At 32.3% G+C, this 13,904-nt stretch overlaps 7 protein-coding genes across 10 annotated transcripts; 3 read left to right on the plus strand and 4 right to left on the minus strand.

The window, feature by feature from the left end:
- Nucleotides 1–47: 47 nt before the first annotated feature.
- LOC113791462 (ATP-dependent RNA helicase DDX24) lies at nucleotides 48–2,261 on the minus strand. The gene has a single exon (XM_075824586.1). It carries the CDS (start codon nucleotides 2,189–2,191, stop codon nucleotides 335–337), a length of 1,857 nt encoding a protein of 618 aa, XP_075680701.1. The 5' UTR covers nucleotides 2,192–2,261; the 3' UTR covers nucleotides 48–334.
- Nucleotides 2,262–2,499: 238 nt separating this feature from the next.
- Nucleotides 2,500–3,232, plus strand: ytr (U4/U6.U5 small nuclear ribonucleoprotein 27 kDa protein yantar). The gene has a single exon (XM_027341281.2). The coding sequence runs from the start codon at nucleotides 2,500–2,502 to the stop codon at nucleotides 3,133–3,135; it is 636 nt and encodes a 211-aa protein (XP_027197082.1). The 3' UTR covers nucleotides 3,136–3,232.
- sll (adenosine 3'-phospho 5'-phosphosulfate transporter 1) lies at nucleotides 3,145–6,491 on the minus strand. Of its 3 annotated transcripts, none has more exons than XM_075824592.1 (4): nucleotides 6,420–6,491; nucleotides 5,852–6,069; nucleotides 5,473–5,796; nucleotides 3,145–5,410 (listed from the first exon to the last, which is right to left on the minus strand). In XM_075824592.1, exons 2-4 carry the CDS (start codon nucleotides 6,063–6,065, stop codon nucleotides 4,455–4,457), a joined length of 1,494 nt encoding a protein of 497 aa, XP_075680707.1. In that variant the 5' UTR covers nucleotides 6,066–6,069; nucleotides 6,420–6,491; the 3' UTR covers nucleotides 3,145–4,454. The 3 variants fall into 3 exon arrangements, with proteins under 3 accessions (XP_075680707.1, XP_075680706.1, XP_075680705.1); XM_075824591.1 differs by having other exon boundaries at nucleotides 5,852–6,001; nucleotides 6,420–6,489; XM_075824590.1 differs by lacking the exon at nucleotides 6,420–6,491 and having other exon boundaries at nucleotides 5,852–6,413.
- Prosbeta1 (proteasome beta1 subunit) lies at nucleotides 3,678–4,459 on the plus strand. Its single transcript, XM_027341269.2, has one exon. The coding sequence runs from the start codon at nucleotides 3,678–3,680 to the stop codon at nucleotides 4,389–4,391; it is 714 nt and encodes a 237-aa protein (XP_027197070.1). The 3' UTR covers nucleotides 4,392–4,459.
- A 38-nt stretch (nucleotides 6,492–6,529) lies between the features above and the next one.
- LOC113791451 (uncharacterized) lies at nucleotides 6,530–9,294 on the minus strand. The gene has a single exon (XM_027341234.2). The coding sequence runs from the start codon at nucleotides 9,254–9,256 to the stop codon at nucleotides 6,581–6,583; it is 2,676 nt and encodes an 891-aa protein (XP_027197035.2). The 5' UTR covers nucleotides 9,257–9,294; the 3' UTR covers nucleotides 6,530–6,580.
- A 30-nt stretch (nucleotides 9,295–9,324) lies between these two features.
- LOC113791501 (uncharacterized) lies at nucleotides 9,325–9,816 on the minus strand. Its single transcript, XM_027341293.2, has one exon. It carries the CDS (start codon nucleotides 9,730–9,732, stop codon nucleotides 9,373–9,375), a length of 360 nt encoding a protein of 119 aa, XP_027197094.1. The 5' UTR covers nucleotides 9,733–9,816; the 3' UTR covers nucleotides 9,325–9,372.
- A 734-nt stretch (nucleotides 9,817–10,550) lies between these two features.
- Nucleotides 10,551–13,681, plus strand: LOC113796724 (uncharacterized). Of its 2 annotated transcripts, none has more exons than XM_075824588.1 (3): nucleotides 10,551–10,797; nucleotides 11,646–12,940; nucleotides 13,021–13,681. In XM_075824588.1, exons 2-3 carry the CDS (start codon nucleotides 11,676–11,678, stop codon nucleotides 13,565–13,567), a joined length of 1,812 nt encoding a protein of 603 aa, XP_075680703.1. In that variant the 5' UTR covers nucleotides 10,551–10,797; nucleotides 11,646–11,675; the 3' UTR covers nucleotides 13,568–13,681. The 2 variants fall into 2 exon arrangements, with proteins under 2 accessions (XP_075680703.1, XP_075680704.1); XM_075824589.1 differs by having other exon boundaries at nucleotides 11,651–12,940.
- The last annotated feature ends 223 nt before the right edge of the window (nucleotides 13,682–13,904 follow it).

Raw genomic sequence — 13,904 nt, forward strand, 5'->3', positions numbered from 1 at the left:
AAGTGTACTTGATCATCATTTGATCTGAATAAAACTTTTATTAAATATCAAATATAAAAAGGCCACTCTTTATTTGAATTTCAGAATTTTTTTTTAAATTTTGTTTAGGGCAAGGTCAGTTAATCATTTGAAAAAAATAATCGATTCAAATAATAAGTGAAAGACGCTTCCATATTTTTTTCAAGAGGAAGGATAAACATGCAAAGCTAAACGAAAACACAAAAAAAGTGTAGGTGTTATACAGTGTCTGAATTCGATTACAAAGTGAATAAAAAAAATATTTGAAAAAAATACAAACATTTTGGGCGTATAATTAAACAAAAACAAACAAATATTACTTGTTAATAGATCTAAAATTTAATGGTTTCTTCAATAGAATCGATAGTTCATGTTCATAGGTCTTTAATTTTCGTTCACAATCTTTACGTTCACGGATACTGGCATTTTGAATTTCATCATCAAAATGATGTTCACCATCATCTTGCTCATCAGAATCATAAATAATTTCGCAAGCTTCAGCATTCGTTCGAAACCAATTCGTTTCCGTTCGATTTTTCCGTAGTTTATGTTCAAGCATATCACACACTTGTGCTAGCCGTATACGTTCTTTTAAACGTTTCAATATTCTCACGTTTATTTTCGAATATTCTGCTATTGATTCTTTATGAATGATTTTCGAGAAATCTCGAAGAAAAAAAGCATCTTCTTTTGGATCGCAAAGGATAAGGCTGAAACCTTTGTTATTAATTCGTGCTGTACGACCACTTCTATGTACATAGATATCGGCTGAACGTGGTACCTGATAATGAACAACATGATCAATATTAGGAATGTCTAATCCACGTGAAGCAATATCGGTTGCGAAAAGTAGTGAATTTCTTGTGGCAGTAAATCGTTCAATATTTGTTAGACGACGCTTTTGAGGCATCGATGAATGAATAGACAATGGATTCATTTTTAGAAATCGAAACAGATTCAATAAGCGTCGTATACAATCGATACTATTACAGAAAACAATCGTTCGACCTGGATTGTTCAAGACGAAATAGTACAAATATAGATCTTTATCGTCTTTTTGACAATGTATGATTGATTCGGTCAAATGCTCAGCATCGGGTTTCGACTTCTGACCACCATCGGTTAAATCACATATTTTTACTGTGTTACGGTCAAGACTTAATAATGTGATTAAATCAATTGAATCTTGATCTGATTTTTTCAATGACAATCGATGATGTTGTTTATTCTTTATGGATCGATTCATTGTTAATGTGGCTGAAAATATAAACACTTGACATTGGCCAGATTTTAACGGATTACGATCATCATTTTTGAAAAAATCAATAATAAATCTTAGTTCACGGAAATGTGATTTTTCAATCATTCGATCTGCTTCATCGATGACCAATGATCTTAAGTCGGTTATAAGTGACTCACGATTCAAATATGGAACCGTTTTCGAAGTAAGCATTTCCCATAATCTTCCAGGTGTTGCAACAATGATCTGTGGTTTTTGCTTGGAAAGGATTCGTTGCTGTTTTTGTATTGCTAAACCGCCAACTATCAATGCTACTTTGATCTTCGAACTAAATTTGCATATATTATCAATATGCTGCTTAATCTGAACGGCCAACTCTCTGGTTGGTGTCAGAATGATTGATCTAAGTTTAGGATTATTCGGCATTTCATCCATTTCCTTGATAATTTGATCGACTATAGGAATAGCGAATGCTAATGTTTTGCCGCTTCCAGTTGGTGCAGCACCATAAATATTCATATGATCATTGATTGCAGCTGGTATTGTAAGCGATTGAATAGACGTTGGCATCGACATTCGAAGTGACCGTAAACATTGAATAATTGGTGCTGGTACAGACAATTTTCCCCAATGGGACATATCCAGGTCTTTGTCTTCTTCATTGTCAATTTCAATTTCTTGCCTGGACACATCAAATGTATTTATATTATTGCTTAATTTCTTTTTCTTTCTTTTTTGCTTCATTTCTTTTTCGGATTTGTCATTATCGATGATAAGCGATTTTTTACTCGGTTCAGCATGGATAATATGATAACTGTCTAACTCTTCGATGGCGACTAAACCTTGAAAATCCTCTGCTGTTAGGCCATCATCACACTCAATTTTCATAGGTTTCCAACGATGTTCATCATTGGATTTTCGTTTTGGCGGCATTTTTCAAAAAAAAATATTTAAAAAAATTCACAATTTTGAACTTGAGTAAACACGTGGGATCATCAAAAAATTACAAACAAAACTATGTAACGACATCTAGTGTTGATCTCAATCAAATTTAAAGGAGCTCGATTGTTGCTCGATTGTATTTGGAAATAATTTTCGCTAGTATCTTTAATTTTATCAATTTATTAAATTGAATCTTGCATAAAGAAACATTCATAGTTTCCTCTTTTTCATAATCAAGGTACTGATTGTATTAATTCGTATTCACACGAATTATCTGTTATTTGATTATTATAAACGCGATGCGAAGTAGATCTCGATCTCCACTCCCGTCTCGTAACCGTTCCCGACATGATGCAAGACCAGAACGAGGTGAACGTAAACGTGAACGAGGTCGTGATAATGGTACAATTCGCAATGTTCGATCCCATCGCGAACATCGAACAGGCCGAGATTATCCCCGTAGTCCAGTACGTGAACGCGATGATAATGAACGACAATTAGATCGTGAACAGCGATATCGAAACTATGATCGAGAACGTGTTGGCACTGATGATCGTAATCGACATCGCGGTAGAATAGATGAACGCAAACATCATCGTGACCATCGACACAATGATCGTCGTAAATCGCAATCACCTCGTGCTCGTCGACGTTCCCGATCTAGATCGCGAACTCCAAAATCAGAAAAAAATGGTGGCGCCGTCCCACAATTTCTAATGAATCGTCCGGAAATTACCGATAAAGATCTCGAAGGTAAAACAGAAGAAGAACAACAAATGATGAAATTGATGGGTTTCGCTGGTTTTGATTCAACAAAAGGTAAACCTGTTAAAGGCAATGATGTTTCGGCTGTTAATGTTTTACAGAAACGTAAATATCGTCAATATATGAATCGAAAAGGCGGATTTAATCGACCATTAGATTTTGTCGCTTAACATTAGACATTTCATTCAAATTTTTCAATCAAATTTTATTTGTAAATACATTTTAAATTACGGAATTACTTAAATAAATCAAGACTTTCTTTTTGAATTCTTTTCCATTGATCGGATTTTATTTCTATTTCCCGATCGTTTCTTTCTTGATGTCAATGTCTTTGATTTTACTTTGGACGTTGTTTTGTCTTTTATCAAAGATGTCCCAACTGTTTTCTTCGCGCCTTTGACTTCAATTGGTCGTCTGATGTGTCTACTATTGCCAAATGCTAATAGTGCCTTCTGTTCGATTATAGAAATTGATTTGATTTTTAAGATTTTCAAAATTTTTAGCATTATTATTTGCAAATTATTATATAAATTGCAAGTTTGCTATTTAAATAGCAGAAAATTTCAATTGAAAAAAAAAATTAAAACCACAATTGCCTATTTTTACTCTATTGTTGCTTGTATTGTCGAAACAGTTCTCTGTCATGACTTGCTAATTTGCCGTTTGAGTGTTACGATCAACAATAGTAATAAAAATCAAACCTAACATAACGATGGCTTTCGAACCTAAAATAACGTCCGATTTTTCGGCCATTCCATATGGCAAAACTCATCTTGAAGATATGGTCATTCATGATTCGTTCGATGGACCCCATTCTACTGGCACGACAATTATGGCCTTAGAATTCGATGGCGGAGTTGTCATCGGAGCCGATTCACGTACAACCTCTGGTGCTTATATCGCCAATCGTGTAACAGATAAATTGACGCCAATTACCGATCATATTTATGTGTGTCGTTCTGGAAGTGCAGCCGATACACAAGCAATTGCTGATGTTGTTGCCTATCATTTGGATTTCTATCAGATGGAAACAGGTGAACCGGCTTTAGTTCCTATCGCCGCCAATTTATTTCGAGATATGTGCTACAATTATCGCGATTCAATGACGGCTGGAATAATTTGTGCCGGATGGGATCGTCGATATGGTGGACAAGTTTATACGATACCACTTGGTGGTATGGTCGTACGACAACCTATATCGATTGGTGGATCTGGTTCTACCTATATCTATGGTTATGTTGATTCACAATTTCGACAAGGAATGAATAAAGAAGATTGTTGTCAACTCGTATTCAATGCTTTATCGTTGGCAATGTCACGTGATGGATCTAGTGGTGGTGTAGCACGATTGGCCATCATTAATGAAAAAGGTGTCGAACGTCGTATTAAATTAGCTGGTGATTTACCCAAATTTTATGAAGGATAAATATAAAATGAACACTTTCAAAATATTTCTATTTCCAAATAAACATTTTTAAAATTCATTTATTCAAACATTTTGATGATTTGGTTTACTGTTTAATGTAATAGTTGTTTTTGTTTTTCGTTCGGAAAATTTTCTATAGGATTTGAGAAATAATGAGGCAAAAATAATCACAATACCAAGAAAACCTAACCATGTGATTGAATGTGAATATATAAAACAGGATAAGAGAATGGCAAACGCTTGCCGTAAGGTCATTATCAAAGTGAAAATAATTGCACCGTATGTCGAGATCGTATGGAATATAAACAACTGTCCACCGGCTGAACATATTGATAAAATTATACAATCCAACATTAAAGCAGGATTTGCAAATAATAAGCTGATTGCCGGAAAGAAATCGCTTTGTTGCAATAAAGAAATCGATGTGAATAGGATTGAATAAAAATTGACAGCAGCCATCATATGCAGACTAGTCAATGATCGATATTTATCAAAAAGCGATTGTTGCCAATTCGATGTGAACGAATCGAATGTTAGATAGAGAACCAAGATGATGATGCCCGACATAAACGATGAAAACGTGAATGAATCATTAATTGTTTCGTTCATATTTCCATGTGATTCTCGTTTCTCATTAAGCATAAATATAGACATACCAAATGAAATAGCGATTGCAAAAAGCCATTCTTCACGTTTCTGTGTACGACCCATAACGATTTGATTCATTACCATTGTTGGTATCATTTTACATCCTTTTGATAGAACCTGTGCTGGAAAGCTAACATACTTTAGTGCTTCATATTGACACCAGCTGCTCATAATATTTGATAATGAACAATAGATGTACATATAGAATGGTGGTTGTTTTGTTCGAAAAAATGATTTCCGTTGCGTTGAATGATAATTTTGCTGATACAATAATACTATCACAGCAATGATGAAGGCTAATACTCGATTGATGAGGACTAAAAATTGAGCATTTCGAAATTTTATATTTATCATGCTCGGATTTACCGGATCTAATAAATCCATATGAAAAATGACAATCTGAATGTAAAATAAAATCAAAAATGAATCTTACCAGTGGAAATTATAGAAAGTAGATTATCTGTTATCTGATTCGAATAAGTATCAATAAAAGAACTGTGAACCACATAATTTTGTGTCATAATTTTTTCTTGCAAAATTCCCCATGTTAAAAATGAGATTTGTAGACCGAAAAAACAATACAGCAAATGGGAAACACTAATATTTTTTACGCCCAATTTTTCTGGTTTGTTAGATTTTAGATTATCTTCAACATCAGATAATAAGGATGATTGATGATCATCTTCGATGGTCAATGGGAGTTCATTGTTTGCCGGAACACCGTACACCAAGAGTTTAATCCAACGAATGTGTTTGACTTTAAAAAATGAATTCAAATTAATTTAGGGGATGAAAAATCATTTGGCACCTACTATAAGATGGTAAAAGATCTTGTTTGGACAGAAAAACCAATAGCCCGACTGGTATTATCACAAAAAAATAATCGGTAAGATTTTTGATGAAATGAATAAACCATGAATAATGGAAGATCGGTTGATGATCATAACTAAATGGCTGTTCGGCTATAGTGAATTCAATCCGATAAACAATGAACAACAATATTGTACATATTGAATTACGAAACATTGATCTATTCAAATTTAATACAAACATAATATTATTATTGTTGCCTAACGCGATATATCGTCGAATGGCAAACATCAAAGGAAATAAAACAACTAATGAAATCAATGCAAACAGGATAACGTTTCAAGTTTCTCTTAATATCATCATATCAAGCAAGATCAACAACATTTATTCATTTTGAATAATAATAATTTTAGATATTCCATGTTTCATTAAAATGTTTAAAATGTTATTGTTTTCCTTCTTTTCTCTTTAGCATGATGATCAAACAATTATTTGATATTCACAGTCATTAAAGCAATAATCAATAGATTCTTCAAATGAAAAATATCCTAAATAAATAAATGCACTCACTGAACCAAAATAGATTTATATGCCAACAAGTTTTCTCTTTCTCCGTGTTTTTCATTCTTAATCCAATAAAAATATTGGAAAAAAATTCATAAACGAATTTGGACGCCATCTATTGATCTAAAATTTTATTGCTAAGAATATTCAAATTTATTCTAATAATTTTAAGTATTACTCGATTCTTGCCCACTTTCATTTGGTCCTGCTGATGATGGTGATTCTTGTTGTGATGCCGGTTGCTCTTCACCACCACCATCTTCTGATTCAGGCGGTTGTGCAGCATTTGATACTTTGGCATTTGATACTTTGGCAGATCCATTACTACCTTCTTCATCTTCGAAAGCACTGCCACCGCCCTCAGATTTTGCTTTATTCTGACTGGATTGTTGCTCACTCAATGCGGATGCCGCTTCCAACATCGTTTTTTTACCTTCTTCATCGGCAACTTCATCGGCTTCGGATGGTTTTGCTGATTCTTCTTGTTCTTCGGCTGCTTGTAATTCTTCATTAGTTACTTTTTCTTCATCATCTTCTTCAGCGCCAATTTCATCTGCTTCCGATTCTTCACCAACTTTTTCTCCAATCTTATCGTCACCATTATCTTCATCCTTATCTTCACTCTTATCTTCACTCTTATCTTCACTCTTATCTTCATCCTTAACTTCACTCTTATCTTCATCCTTAACTTCACTCTTATCATCATCCTTAACTTCACTCTTATCTTCATCCTTAACTTCACTCTTATCTTCATCCTTAACTTCATCTTTATCATCATTCGACTCACTTGATGGGTCTTTCGGTGGCTGTTCAATTTTTATTTTTATTTTTCCTTCTCCTTCATCATTTGATGAATTTGCATTAGAAGCTGAAGCTGCATTAGAAGCTACAGCAGATGCATTAGAATCTGCATCACACGCTTTAGACGATGCAGCAGAAGCTTTCGAAGCTGCAGTAGATGCTTTTGACGATGCTTTAGAAGATGCTTTTGACGATGCTTTAGAAGATGCTTTAAGAGATGCTTTATCACTTGCTTTGGCAGATTCTTTAGAAGATCCTTTGGAAGATCCTTTGGAAGATTCTTTGGCAGATTCTTTAGAAGATGCTTTGGCAGATTCTTTAGAAGATCCTTTGGCAGATTCTTTAGAAGATCCTTTGGAAGATCCTTTGGAAGAGGCTTTGGCAGATTCTTTAGATGATCCTTTGGAAGATCCTTTGGAAGAGGCTTTGGCAGATTCTTTAGAAGATCCTTTGGAAGATCCTTTCGAAGATTTTTTGGAAGATCCTTTGGAAGATCCTTTGGCAGATGCTTTAGAAGATGCTTTAAGAGATGCTTTATCACTTGCTTTGGAAGATGCTTTGGCAGATGCTTTAGACGATCCTTTGGAAGATCCTTTGGCAGATTCTTTAGAAGATCCTTTGGAAGATCCTTTGGAAGATGCTTTGGCAGATTCTTTATCACTTGGAGCACCAGCTGCTAATCCCATTGGTGCTGAATTTTGTTGAGATTTTCCAATGGCACTCTTGCTCATCGCTTTGCTGTTTGAAAATTGTGATTTTTGTTTTGAACTTTCTTTTTTAGACGATTTTTTAGAAGGTTCCTTTGCCGATGTTGATTTTTGTTTAGATTTATCGTTGCTGCTTTGGAAAAAAGTTGGTAATTTATTACGACATGATGATGATTCGACTTCACCCAGTTCGCTTGATTTTTTGCTTTTTGTTGTATGCTTGCTGGATTTATTTTGTTCACTTTTTAAAGAATCTATGATCATAATGTCGGTTCGAAAAAATTGATCACGTAGAATGTCAGCGGCTTTGATTCGTTTTCTTGGATCCATGACAAAAATTTTATCACATAATTCTTTAGCCACAGGATCGATGAAATGTTTCTTCGAGAACATTTGCCATTGATCATTGAAATTCGTTTTTATACGAACATGAAATGGATAATGACGTGTAAGTATTGCTACAATGATAGTTCCCAACGACCAAACATCCGCTTTGGATGGATCATATGCATCTTGAAATACTTCAGGTGGCAAAAAGTTATTCTTATGTATTCGCTTTTCCTTTTGCTGTTTCAACGCTTTCTGTTTGTGATTATCCCAGAAAAAAACTGCTTTACTCCAGCCAAGAATTTTCAACTGTTCACCATTAATGACCAAATGTTTAAGCTTAAGAAATCGATGAGCAATACCATACTGTTGTAAGACACATATACCTTGGGTCAATTGGTGCATCCATTGCTGTATAGTACGTACTGGAAATGATTCCTTTTCCACAATTAAATCGTATAAAGTTTTCGGTCCCACTACTTCCATAAAAATTAGATAAACTTTTTCAATGAGAAATATATCATAAACTTTAGGAAATGAATCACACAACGGCTTCTCTCCAATGAATTTATAAATTTTCACGCTTTGTTGTTCAAAATTTTTTCTATATCGTGGGGTCATCATTTTAAGATTTATAATTTTTACAAGCATCTCTAGATTCTCGGGACCTTTACCGCTGAATATATTGTCTTTACCTTTATCAACGTTTACTTTAAATCCTTTACGATTCAACTCTTTCATTGATGTACATTTAGTTATTGTTTGATTTTCGATTTGTTGTTGAACTTTTGTACATTCCATCAATACACTCATTGTATCCACAGCAGATTTCGGTTTTTCCATTGTTGGTTTTTGTGATGCTCCAATCACACTGCAACTCAAAGCATCGGCAAAAGTGGATTTACTATTTGTCATTTGTTTAGATTTTGATTTTGAAGTATGTTTACGATTGGTGGTTTTACCTTTATCAGGTTTTTTTGATTTAGACATACTCTTAGCTCGTTTCATTCAAAATAAAGAAGTAAAAAACCTTGTTTTGAATCAATGCTAAAGCGGGTTTTTATTCAATATTAATATAATTCAACAAAAATTAATTTAATTTATTGACAAAAAAAAATTAATAATCAAGATTTATGATGAATGGATCGAATAAATTCGATCAATTGTTGGTCAATTTGCAATTTCAAATCAGTATCAGCCAGTGCTGGTAAGTAGTTGTATGCAACATATACTGGACGATTATTATTGAAACGATGGCTCAATTTTTTGGCCATTTCTTGATCGGAAATTGAATCCAATTGTTGTCGATTGGCAATGATCGATGTCGAATTATCACATACAGCCATTGCTAAACTTTCGAATTTAGGATCTGATGGATCGCCAATCCATACCATAAAGGTTTGATAAATTCTAATGAATTGTAATTTTACTTTATGCACATTAATTTCGATTATTTTATCAATGATTTGTACTGATTCATCCATGATTCATAAATGACAATTTTTAAATTTTGATCACAAAATTCTTGAATCACGTGCTTAGACTTTCATACAATGAAAGTTATTTAGAAAAATTAAAATGATCATTTTATACAATAATCATATTCCAGGTTTTCATGATTTTTTTTTTTTTTTTTTGAAAAATTTTGAGTCGGAACTAAATTTATCAATAATATCTAGTTGGTCAGCAAAACGTTGAAGAATTTTAATGAATTCTTCGTTTAAGAAAAGTGAAAATAAGAAAGTGTACTGCATTGGACAATGACAAAATAAACTTTAAAAAAATACAATAGAAGTACATGGTTAAAATTATGTCTAAAAAAATATTTTGTTTCCTCCATTGGATAAATATAGAAAAGATATATCACACCGAAAAAATGCACCAACTTATATTTTAATCAAAAAAATGCTAAATTAAAACAATCAAGATATGTTCTAATTATAATTTATCAATGTTTCATGGTTGAAGGCTTACTTCGGCTCCAAAAATTCGGAGGTTGACATTTTTTCCTCTTTCTTTGCCTAATAAATAAATTTTAAAAAATCATCACCCTTTAAAATACCATGTCAATCTACATAAAATATCAAAGAGTGAAAAATTTCTTTGTCTTTTCGTCCAGTTAATCATAAAGTGTATATTTATACATTCCAGAAGATCCTATAGATCTAAAATTTCTACATGATACAATTAAATTGATAGTTAATATCCAACTAACAATAATTAATCATAAAAATTATTTTCATTTTCTCTAAAATAAATAGCATGACGATGATGAGGGTCATTCAAAAAAATAAAACAATATAATAGTTTTATGGGGTTTATAAAGATTAGAAAAAAAAATGAAAATAGTTCCCTAAAGCGATGCACTTATCAGAAAAATCTGTGGACCGAATTAATTTAATCATCCATATGAAAACATTTATGATTATTTTTCCTTCTATTTTTGCTGCTATTATTGTCCAGTGTTGTTTTTGCTGTATGTCAATTTGGAATCGACGAATTGAATAAGAAAAAAATATTATACAATTCAACCAAACGCCTGACTGATGGTATTCATTTTTCTTCTTTCTCTTTGATTATCATTTTGGTGAATACTTTATAAATGAATAATTTTTTTTCTCTTTCTTATTCATTTTTGTTTTGACTGTCATTCATGTGTGGACAACTATTTTTGTCCATTTTTTGTCATTATTTATAAATCGGGTGAAAAAAAATTCTGGAGCAACAACAATGAGGGTGTTTGATGGTTGTTCGGTCATTCTAATTAAAATATTTTTGCCATTCATCCATCCATAATGATCATTGAGATATATAGAAAACTAGCTACATCTGGATGGTCGATATTATCGTCATGGCTGGTAGATTTGTTGATTATCATTCGAATGATCGGTTTTTGGTCGTTATGATGACATATGATCGTCATTTGTTTTGAATTGAATAAATAAAATTGGTTAACCATTTGGGTGAATAAATTCTCTTTTTTTCTTTCTTTCTTTCTAGCAGAAAATCTCTCTTAGTAATACAATCTATAGATGATTATTTTATCATTTGTATTCATTCAAATAAAGAAAAAAAAGTCCAAAATGAAAAAGGGTCGATCTTTATTTATTGTTCTTTTTCAGTTTTGATCGAGAACTTCATAGCGTCAGATCCACTAATCTTTAAAGGTAACCTGTAATTTGAATAATCGATTCTACAGGCCTATTGTCCGTGTTTACGTGTGTGTGTAAAATCGTGTTTCCAGACCTTGATCTCTCTATCTTTCGATTTGATTTCAATCAATCGTTTTGTTATTATTACAATGTCCATATTTCAATTTTCAATTGATTTTTAATCGATTTTTTTCACTTATGACAACAAAACGATTCAAATCAAATTCGAAACTTTTTTTCATTAGCTCAGCTGAATTTGAAACATTTGTACGACAATGTCACCAATCATGTCAAAAAATACATTGATTTTCATAATCATCATCATTTCAATAATACTTGATTCAAATAGATTGACAGCATCCAATATATTCTCTTCATTGATTCGTAACAATTTAAATCGCTATCTCAAGAATCCTTTGTTCACAAGATCATTCGTAAAGAATTCATTATGGCAAAGTGAATTTGATGAACATGGTTCATTGATTGTTCCACAAATGGATAATTTCATTAAATCAAATGGACAATTTTCAGTTGACGATCATCATCATTTGGCGATGGAAAGCTTCGATGGTCAAACATTTCCGAGTTTTGATCTACCGAACGGTGTGAACGATTTCCTTCCATCATCAAAACTGCCGCCACCACCACCACCATCATCATCATCATCTCCATCATCAATGTCGGAACAATCGAAACAAAATGTTCGATTTCCAACTGAAAAATCTTTGAATAATGATGGCCTGGATGGTGAGAATAAATTGAATCGTATTCATTCGACAAATTCGTTGACAACCACCAACAATAACAATGCTTATAGTTCATTCAAAAAAATACCACAACAACAACAACTTTCGAATCAATATGTAAATGAAGATATGGCTGAATCAATAAAAAAAATTAATTATCAAAATCCAGCTATAACTTCAATCAATAATCGTCAACGTAAAGCGAATAATAAATATAATAACCACAATTATTATTATCATAAACAAATGAAAAAAATTGCAAACGGAAAAAACAACAATTATAATCAAGAAAAAGCCTTGAATCTTAAATTAGAATATGGATTCAAACCATTACCAGGTGGAAAAAAAGATTTATCAACCAATTCGATTCAGATGAACGATCCGATCGAAACAGATGAACAAACGGAAGATGATCGACAACATGATGATTATGGTGATGATAATGATGGTCTTTTTCAAGGTTTGTTCAGTTTTAATAATAGAACAATGAAATCATTGGAAGCCAGTGGTACAAATCGTTTGGAAGAACCATTTTCTCATGATTATAAAAAATATATTTCATATCCAATGGAAACCGAAAGCAGTGATAATATTCATAAATTAGCGTTCACTGACATCGAATCATTCAGGCCTGATCATGGTTTTCTTCATACGCAAAGTTTTCTTGCAAATAGTTACGGATTACCAGTATTCGAAACAATTTCCAATTATCCAAATATAAAAAATTTTCGAAAACAAGGCATTGAATGTGCTCGTCAGGCTGGATATTGTGAATATGATTCAAGTTATCCAATGTAAGTAATAATTTATTTATAATTTTAAGAAAAATTCATAAGAAAAAATTGACCAATTATTTCCATTTTTTCATTATCAGCGATTACGTCAATTCAATAATAACAAATTGTACATCGATTATTGATGATATGTATGCTGAAATGCCGGAAAATATGGATGATTTTAGTGGCTATAAATCATTGTTTCATGTACATTCTGCCCAAACGAATAGTTTCGATAGCAACGCTGTAAATCCTTCACCGACAGGAAAAGCAACAAATGGATCATTATGCGATGCCGATCGTAAATACATACGTCCATCCGTCATCAAAGATATTCATAATGTTTATCATTTAATTCTACAAAGTTCATTTTATTTTCAACAAATACCGGTAGAAATTTGTTCTAATCCTGATCATAGCTGCAATTATATCAGCGAATGTAATAATCAAAAACTTGTTCGAGTAAAATGTCGACAAAAATATCGGACACATATATTGATCAGTATTGAACATAATGAACATGAAAAAATTGGAAATAATTTGAATCATCAATTCGATACAACATTGCACAAGGCAATAAATTGTCCAAAAATGCGAATGTATCGACTACCATCGTCATGTGTGTGTGAATTATCCAATGATTAAAATCCGAACTTTTGTGTTCAACAATTATTATCACTTTTTTTGTTGTAAATAATCGATTTTCATATTCGTTACACTTACACACCAATCATATTGCAATGAGATTATTTTGCCGAAATTGATTGAATAAATTAATTAATTTGATTTTTTTTCAATCATCAAAGACATTAACCTAAATTAATAATCAATACAAACAATTGAGTTATAATGAATAGGCAAAAAAAATCAAAGATTGATTAACGATATGTGTGTGTGATGGTTCATTGCCTTGACAATTGTATATTCATTACCTTGAATCAATTTGATCATTTCAATTCGATATGATCGATTGAGTTTATTT

The sequence above is a fragment of the Dermatophagoides pteronyssinus genome, unplaced genomic scaffold (assembly GCF_027571235.1).
Source record: "Dermatophagoides pteronyssinus isolate colony J.1.1.1.1 unplaced genomic scaffold, Derpt_VIB-CSIC_2022.12 sq0002, whole genome shotgun sequence".
Taxonomy (NCBI): Eukaryota; Metazoa; Arthropoda; class Arachnida; order Sarcoptiformes; family Pyroglyphidae; genus Dermatophagoides; species Dermatophagoides pteronyssinus.

Excerpts from the sequence above, each read along its gene's own strand:
- LOC113791462 (XM_075824586.1), bottom strand. The coding sequence starts at position 2,191 with ATGCCGCCAAAACGAAAATCCAATGATGAACATCGTTGGAAACCTATG.
- ytr (XM_027341281.2), top strand. The coding sequence starts at position 2,500 with ATGCGAAGTAGATCTCGATCTCCACTCCCGTCTCGTAACCGTTCCCGA.
- Prosbeta1 (XM_027341269.2), top strand. The coding sequence starts at position 3,678 with ATGGCTTTCGAACCTAAAATAACGTCCGATTTTTCGGCCATTCCATAT.
- sll (XM_075824590.1), bottom strand. The coding sequence starts at position 6,140 with ATGTTTGCCATTCGACGATATATCGCGTTAGGCAACAATAATAATATT. Across the intron at positions 5,797-5,851 it reads AGATCTTTTACCATCTTATA|TCAAACACATTCGTTGGATT; the intron begins GTAGGTGCCAAA and ends CATTTTTTAAAG. Across the intron at positions 5,411-5,472 it reads ACTTTCTATAATTTCCACTG|ATCCGGTAAATCCGAGCATG; the intron begins GTAAGATTCATT and ends TGGATTTATTAG.
- LOC113791451 (XM_027341234.2), bottom strand. The coding sequence starts at position 9,256 with ATGAAACGAGCTAAGAGTATGTCTAAATCAAAAAAACCTGATAAAGGT.
- LOC113791501 (XM_027341293.2), bottom strand. The coding sequence starts at position 9,732 with ATGGATGAATCAGTACAAATCATTGATAAAATAATCGAAATTAATGTG.
- LOC113796724 (XM_075824588.1), top strand. The coding sequence starts at position 11,676 with ATGTCACCAATCATGTCAAAAAATACATTGATTTTCATAATCATCATC. Across the intron at positions 12,941-13,020 it reads TATGATTCAAGTTATCCAAT|CGATTACGTCAATTCAATAA; the intron begins GTAAGTAATAAT and ends TTTCATTATCAG.